Source organism: Benincasa hispida, chromosome 5, assembly GCF_027475165.1.
Source record: "Benincasa hispida cultivar pf3 chromosome 5, pf3_genome.v1.1, whole genome shotgun sequence".
Taxonomy (NCBI): domain Eukaryota; kingdom Viridiplantae; phylum Streptophyta; class Magnoliopsida; order Cucurbitales; family Cucurbitaceae; genus Benincasa; species Benincasa hispida.
Window position 1 is genome coordinate 3,804,559 of NC_143482.1, and position 8,713 is coordinate 3,813,271.

Below are 8,713 nucleotides of genomic sequence, written 5' to 3' on the forward strand. Positions count from 1 at the left end.
ATTAATTTAGCTATACTTAATTTGATATTGTAAAAATAATAATTATTATTGACAAATGGTTCTATGATTTCTTTTTCCTCCTAAATATTGCATAAAGATATCTTTGAATGTTTTTTTTTGTCTAAATCATGTTTGATTTTCCTCAGAACTACTGATTTTCTTTTTTAATTTCTTTCTCATCATAAACATAATTGGTGGCGAACAATATTCAAGGTGTAGTCTAGGCTGTATCTAAGTATCATGCTCCACTTTTTTTATCCACAAAAAAAAGTATCTTTTTAATATTTTTTAAAAAATAAAAACTAAAATTAATATGTGTAAATTTTTTATTGAGTGCAGTCCCGTTCTAAGTCTTTTCCATTCGCGACCTTCACATGCACAATATCTCATAAGGACATTATTATTATTATTTTAGGAAATATAAGGAGACTAATTTAATAACTTTTTTTTTTCTTTTCTTTTACATCCAAATTGGCACGGCATGAACAGCATCACCATGTTACTAAAATCATATCACTTTAATATAATAACATATTATTTTGCCTAAATATAATTTCTTAGGTCTAATCGATACTTCAACTTTGTCGATTGTCTAAAAATATTCATATTTTTTTAAAAGTTACAATATTGATCTTGACTTTTCATAAATGTTTCAAAACTCTTGTTGGAGTAAAAATATTTTAGAATGTTGGACGAAAGTTGAGACTTTAAACAGTGTAAGTGGTGTTTCGAGATTCAATTACTACTCAAGTGTTTTTGGTCACTTCTATACCTATCCTAAGCTAACTTCTATTTCCATTCAAAATGTTAAGTCCCCGTTTCATAAGCATTATGTTTTTGAAAATTAAGCCTATGGACACTACTTCTACTTCCAAAATTCTTCATTTAATATCTACTTTTCACTAATAGTTTGAAAAAAACAAACCAAATTTTGAGAATTAAAAAAATTAGCTTCCAAAAAGTTGTTTAAGAATAGGAATTTTTTTTTTTTTTTGGATGCATGCACATATGTGTGTTTCCTAAAAACACTCGCTACATTTTTAGGTATGTTTCTAATAATTTATTATAACAATATTGTCATAAACTTGATTTTTTCTTCTTCATCTTATTTTTTCCCTTAAAAAAAAAACCAAACTTGTAATCCGATAATTAAAAATTGAAATCCTCCTAATCTCAATTGTGGCAAAAATATTTTTTTAAAAAAAGATTTATTACAACATCTATGATGGAACATTTTATACATTTAATCTAAAAAAAACATCTTAACAAAGTTAAATCATGTTTTAATATCTTTGGGGCATTTGACCCACTGAATGGAGTTAACAAATCTAGAATTAAAGTTAGTAAGCTAGTATTTGGAGTGTAAAATTGTAACATGGAATTTCTACATAATTATGAAAAGTAAATTAAAAGGAGAATATAGAGTTCCTTAATAAATATGAAAAGAATAAATAGTGAGAGATGTAAAATTTCTCGATAAATATAATAAATAGAAAAAGATGAAATTACTCGATAAATTTGTAAACTTCGATAGTAAACAAAAAAAAACTACAATTTTTTATTTTACTTAAAAGAACATAATGGTTTTAATTTTCTAAGTATGGATTAGGCTAAAATTAGTGGGTAAATCTTGGCCCTTTCTTTTGTATCCCACCATCTTTTGTCTTTATTCCTTTTAGCGGACCACAAAATAGACTAAGAAAGATTCCATTCAAAGCTTGTAGTGAACTTTTTCTACTTTTTTCTTTTGTTTTTTGTTTTCCTTTTCAAATCTAAAGTCAAAAAGTTCACAGATTACATGTTTGTTTTGAACTTCAATGTTACCTACAAACTTCCACATTAACTTAATTAGAAAAGCCACCTAAATTTGTTTGTTTTCTTTCTAAATTATAACAAATATTTCTTTAACTGTCTTTTATTTAAAAAATACCATTATACTTTTAAAAATTACAATATTATCCCTCAATTTATAGAAAGATCTCGAAACTATTCTTACAGTAGAAATCTTTTAAAGACCATCTAGGTCATCAATTTCTATCGGATGGAGTGGATTAATAATAACTCACTCACTGATTGAGTTTTCAATCATGATAGTTGTGTTTTCAATTATTATAATTTACAATTAACTATAGTGTTACTGTTTCAAATCATTTTTTATTATAATGTTTATTATTTCATATCCACCATCTTTTATTCTCATTAACTCAAACTAAAATAATCTGCACATTAAATACGAACTAATATAACTCAAACTAAAATAGTCTACACCTTAAATACAGATTGCTATAACCCGTAGACTATTATAATCCACGAAGTATAATAACCAATGACTATAATCAACTTAGCACTCCAAATGGCCATTTAGTATTTCGAATAAAAAATGATGACTTTTAGATTATAGTAAATTAAATTTTCATTGTAGCTCAATGCTTACCATTTCATATCTTAATTTTTATCTAAAGTTCTAAAGAATTTGTAATCCAATGACAAAGTAAAAGATATTTCTTATAATTTTACCTATAAATTACTTTTAACATTTAATATGCAACCCATTAAGTTTCCTATGAGCCAAAGTATTGTTTAAAATGAACATTATATTTGACCTTTTTGCCACATATATTTACACAATAATGCTTTTGTCTAGATCCACAATATCATTTTCATTAATATCTTTACTATATTTTCATTCTTAATTAAATCCTCTGTCTAGACTTTTGTGTACTGTTTCTCCCCATTTGCATCAGAATATAGTATAATTAGTAAAAACAATGTAACGTTCACGAGAGGTTCGAAATTCAAATCTTCCAACTTTCATATTCAACTAATAATAATAATTTTAGTGTCTAGCTCGAGGGCGTTATTAATCATTGGATCTATATAACTAAGGTTTGAACTTTGAAATGTCGATGTTACTGAAAATGTTGAGGTCTCCAATTAACTATTTCAATGAAAATATTAATAAAATATCAATGTCAATGAATATTTTTGAAGAAAAAACCAAAATGAAAAGAATATTTAAATTAATAAATAAACGATAGTATATTTTTAAACAAGTTAATATGTTTATTATTTATAATAAATTTAATCCGTTCATCTTGTTGCTTATTTTTATATATATATATATATATATATTTTATGAATTTTTTATGGGATAATATAAATATCAATTAACACTTCACATTGATGTCAATTTATGAAAATGTAGAAAATATTATGAAAATATCCGCAGATACAATTAATACCATATGGTTATAACATTTAAATTTCTAACATTAACAACACTAAATAATCTAAATTCCAATGGTAAAGCACAAAATAATTTTAAAAAGGGTTAAATATAAATTTATGTTCCTAAACGTTCGAATTTTATCGATTAAAACTCTAAATTAATAATTGTATCAGTTTAAATATTAAACTTTTATAAATGAATAAATCTAGACCCTAAACTTTCCTAAGTAAACTAATATTGGAAAAAAAAAAAAAAAAAAGAGAGAGAGAAAAGATAGAGAATTAAAGGGTCACAAAATATATGGGACCAACTTGTTTATTTTGTTCACTTCCTTTTCATAAGCAACCCTTCAATCAAGCATTAGAAATGGGACCAAACCTAGTTGTCAAAGAACACACCTAATTGGCTTTTTTGTACATATGGCTATAATTACCTCTCATTAACCTAATTTCCTTTTTCTCTTGAGAAAAAAAACCCCTCCCAAAAAAAAATAAAAATCCCATATCTTCTTCCCACTTGCCAATGGCAAATCTTGTGCCATTTTGGCTTCTTGTTTCACCCATTATTTTGGCACCATTTGTTGGTGCAAATTGGAACATTTTGAGGCAAAAAAAGAGCAATCATTTGGAGATAATGGGTGATGATGCCTTGAAAATTTATTGTGAGAGTTGGAGGGTCAATGTTGAGGTAAACAATGTTAAAGGTTTTGAAGTTGTGCCTCAAGAATGCATAAACCATATCAAAAAGTACATGACTTCTTCCCAATATATTGCTGATTCTAATATGGCAATTGAAGAGGTTAAGCTTTACCTTAGTAGTTGTTGTAACCTTCAAGGTGATGGCACTGATGCTTGGATCTTTGATGTTGATGATACCCTTTTGTCCAACATTCCTTTTTACAAGAAATACGATTTCGGGTAAGTGAATTCAAATGAGTCTGTATCTCTGTTTGGTAACGATTTTGTGTTTTGTCTCTATTTCTTAAAGAGTTTGACAGTTAAGATAAGCTGAACATAAACAACAAACTTAAACTTTTTCGATTGAGATTTGTGCATAATATAAGATAGAGATGTGTTTATTGAGTTTTGGGTAGTAATAAAAAGAACATGCTTATGAATAAACGAATTTGATGAGCTTACACGATTGAATGTATGTTTTAGTGGTTGATAAGACTTAGTAAGGTTGATAAGACGTTAGATGTATCAAAATCTCTTAACAAACCCCTATTTGATAACATCTTTTGTTTTTCTATTTCTCAAAGAATTTGGTAGTTACAATAAGCTTCACTTTTAAAGAAGAGGATGTGTTTCGATTACGACTTTAACGTTTTATGTTGAGATTTATGCATAATCTAAGATAGAGACGTGTGTATTGAGTTATGGGTAATACTTAACCTAAGAAACACGCTTTCGAGTAAGTGAATTCAATGAGCTCGCACGACCAAATGTACATCCTATAAAGTTGATACGACACTAAATGATATTGAAGTCTTAACAAATTCATGTTTGATAATGATTTTGTTTGTATGTTACTCAAAGAGTTTGAAAGTTAAGACAAGCTTCTACAATTAAAAACAATCGATTGGACTTAAACTTTTTCTTGTGAGATTTATGGATAATCTAAGATATAGATGTGATGGATATAATCTAAAAACATGAAGTCTTAATAGACTTGATTTTGTTTGTCTATTTCTTAAAGAGTTTCAAAGCTAAAATAAGCTTTAATTTTTAAGAACAAAGAAGAGTTAATAGAGATCACTTAAAACTTTTTCTTGAGTTTTATGCCTAAGCTAAAAAATATGCTTTTAAGTAAGTGAAATTAACGAACTTGCACGATTGGTAGAACGTTCTAAAAATTGATAAAATATTAGATGATATCAAAATCTAGACAAATCCCTATTTGGTAGCGATTTTGTTTTGTCTACATTTATCAAAAGAGTTTGGAAGTTAAAACAAGTTTCGATTTTTAAAGAATGAGTATCATTGATTGCATATTGAGCTTTGGGTAGTTTATGTATAAAACAGGGGAGAAAAGTTAAATGAAACAGCCATAGAAGAGTGGATGAAAAGCAGCAAAGCACCAGCTCTTGAGCATTCATTGAAACTCTTCAATCTTATTAAAGACAAAGGGATTAAAATCTTTTTGATTTCTTCAAGAAGGGAAAATCTTAGATCTCCAACTGTTGATAATCTCATTCAAGTTGGATACCATGGATGGTCTTCTCTCACATTGAGGTCTCTTCTTTTGCTCTCTAAACTACATATATTTTTCCATCAGAAATTTATTGACCTTTTTAATTCATAATAATATCTTTATGTATTTTTAGAATAATACATAAAAAAAAAGTTATTCTTGACAAAATATATCATTTCTTATCATGGAACTTATAGAAGATTGGTACATTATGGTCTTAAAGGAAAATTTTGTACACTAAAAAAAGTGTTAATCTAAAAGACTAAATTAGGTCCATTTGAACCTAGCTCAAATGATCAAGGTTCAATTATGAAGTTTAGTTCCGAACCTTTATACTATGTTTTGGTAACTATTTAGTTTTTGAGAATTAAGACTATTTTCTTTTAATTTCTTATAATAGTTTTCATCTTTCTAAAGTAAAATAGTTGAATTCTTAGCCAAATTCCAAAAGCAAGATAAATTTTTCAAAAACTATTTTTTTTTTAAAGTTTTCGAAACTTAACTTGATTTTTGAAAACATTAATAGAAAGTATATAATGAAAGCAAGAAATTTAAAAGTGGAAGTGAGGCTTATAGGCCTAATTTTTAAAAACTAAGAATCGAAAATTGAAGACTCTATTAGACATAGATGTGCTTATAGACTTAATTTAGAGGGGTAAATGGTTACCAAACATAGCTTAGTTTCATCTTAGATTATTATTTAGTCTATGAACTTGAAATAATATTTAATAGGTCTTTAAATTTTCAATTTTGTATCAAATAAGTCTTTTAATTTTAAAAAGTGCCTATAAGTCTTTAAATTTTCAAATTTGTCTTCGAAAATGTTCTTAAATTTTCAGTTTTCTTTCTAATATATTAATGACCTATTCAACATTTCTTTAAATTGACGGACTTACTAAACATAAAATTCAAACTTCATAGTTCCATTAAACATGAAATTTAATTTTGTGATATATAATCAAATTTACCTTTACTCACGAGCTTAAGCTTTTGGTCAATTGGTGACTTAAGATGGTATCAGAACATATATACCTTTACCCACGAGCTTAAACTTTTAGGTCAATTGGCGATTTAAGAAATTTTAAAAACTTATTAGACACGAAATTAAAATTTTTTAAAATTCGGAAATCAAATAAACACAAAGAAAATTTAACCTTTTTTAAGATTGAGTAGTGGTTGGAATGAATAGGGGACTTGATGATGAAGGCAAAGAAGTGGCAAAATACAAGATAGAAGCAAGGCAAAGGCTTGTTAATGAAGGCTACCATATTTGGGGCATTGTTGGTGACCAATGGAGCAGCTTTGAAGGCCTTCCCACTCCTAATAGAAGATTCAAACTCCCAAATTCCATGTACTATGTGGCTTAATATATATATATAAATTCATTATTTATGTATTTTCCTATGACTTATGTATGTGAGATGAAATGTTGGTATTAATAATAATTATTGATATCTAAAGTATATTAGAAATATGTATATTTCTTTGTTTACATGAAATAATTGGATATTGTCTCCAATATTAAATGCTTTGATGTATAAGTTTATAATGTTCACTTAAAACTTTGTCTTTGTCACCCCTTTTATTTGCTTGCCATATTTGTCAACTTGGTGGCATTGGATCATATTTGGCTATCCATTTTGGCAAGTCAAGTGGAGATTCAAATTTCATGTTTATTAATAATGTAATATATATGTCTTCTTAATCAATATTGTCAAAGATATTTGTCTTTAATCAATTAAGCTAAGTACGGATTAGTTATAAAAAATCTATACTAATTGATTTCAAAACTTTGGTTGATAGTTGACCATAAGTTTTTGACAACTTCGTTTGTTTTTTGAATATCTAGTTTGACATCTTATATGGGTATATTTTCAAATATTATATTTCTTGAAATTCAAAATTTGTACAATTTTTATACGAGTATACTTTTTTGTTTGATTAATACGGGTATATTATTTAAAATGATACATTGTTCAAACAATGCCATTGTCTATTTTCGGATAATTTAAATATTTTTGTCTTTTAGTAATTAGTTTTTCATTTTTATCAATTTAATTTATATTAATTTCATATGATATTTTGTAAAACAAGTTAATTTTTTTTAAAGATTTTTCTTTAAAATATTGGCTGGCTTTATTGAAAAAGTAAAGTAAATAAATAAATAATCTTACTTTAGATTTCAATTGAAAATAATTTAAATGAAATTTATTTTATACGTACATAGAACAAATAAATTGAGCTATTATACAATTAAATTTATTTTATACGTAAATAAAACATAAGTATAGTCTAGAATGGATTTAGTTCAACGATAATTGACATGATCTTCCTTTTTAGAAGTCGGAGGTTCGATCCCTCATCTCCAGACGTTGTGTTTAAAAAAGTAAACATATGAGTGTAGTTAATTTCATAAACTTGTTTATTGGGGTACAAATCATTTATTCATTTTAATTATACATTAAAAATTAAAAAGATAAGAAAAATTATTTTAAATGACAAAACTATTGGAAATATTTACAAAATATAGCAAATTTCAAAATCTATCAGTGATAGATACTGAAAAACACAGATAGATTCTAAAATTGATGAAAAAAAAAAAGAAAAAGTTGAGAAATGTTCGATTCCCTACACGTGGAGATCTTAGAAATTCATATATCCTAAGGACATCAAAAACTTCATAGTTGACCTTCGTATATGCATCTCAAGATACTACGTAACACAAGATGTTTGGATATCCTACATTATTGCAAAATAAACAAAGATAATTCAAATGTGAATTTTCACCCAACTAACAGTCTAATTTAAAAAGTTGGTTTGGTGTTCAATACTACTTCAAATGTGCTATTAAATAGTTCTCATGTGGTTTAATGTTAATTCTATAGAGATTAAATGATTCAAGACCATATAGAGGACTTTGAAAGGTTCAAGATGGAAAAAGAAAGCTAATTGGACCTAAATTTAGTTGTGGAGTTATGAAAATAAGAGTCCAAGCCAAACTTTTCGAGGAGTCAAATAACATCTCAATGTTGTTGCAGATATTTCCAAATAAAGAAGTTCGATAGGACAACATCGACGTTATGAACGTTAGAATATCTTTTCCTTATATGTCTGTGTTGATTTACAGATTTCTGTGGCTACTTTCCTTATTCTCCAGCACATAATATTTATTCACTCTTAAAAGATATTCTCAAAGTTAGCCTCATTTATATTATACTCTTATTCACTTTTAGGGTTAGCCACCTTATTAGAAAAGTATGTATTGAGAGTTTTGAGCTTAGGGTTTGTCTA

At 26.7% G+C, this 8,713-nt stretch overlaps 1 protein-coding gene across 1 annotated transcript; it reads left to right on the forward strand.

Annotated features, from left to right (window-relative positions):
- Positions 1-3,628: 3,628 nt before the first annotated feature.
- LOC120078566 (acid phosphatase 1-like) lies at positions 3,629-6,896 on the forward strand. Its single transcript, XM_039032844.2, has 3 exons — positions 3,629-4,146; positions 5,254-5,463; positions 6,612-6,896. Exons 1-3 carry the CDS (start codon positions 3,752-3,754, stop codon positions 6,787-6,789), a joined length of 783 nt encoding a protein of 260 aa, XP_038888772.1. The 5' UTR covers positions 3,629-3,751; the 3' UTR covers positions 6,790-6,896.
- The last annotated feature ends 1,817 nt before the right edge of the window (positions 6,897-8,713 follow it).

Coding starts and splice junctions, on each gene's coding strand:
- LOC120078566 (XM_039032844.2), top strand. CDS start 3,752: ATGGCAAATCTTGTGCCATTTTGGCTTCTTGTTTCACCCATTATTTTG. Junction 4,147..5,253: donor TACAAGAAATACGATTTCGG/GTAAGTGAATTC, acceptor TGTATAAAACAG/GGGAGAAAAGTTAAATGAAA. Junction 5,464..6,611: donor TGGTCTTCTCTCACATTGAG/GTCTCTTCTTTT, acceptor TGGAATGAATAG/GGGACTTGATGATGAAGGCA.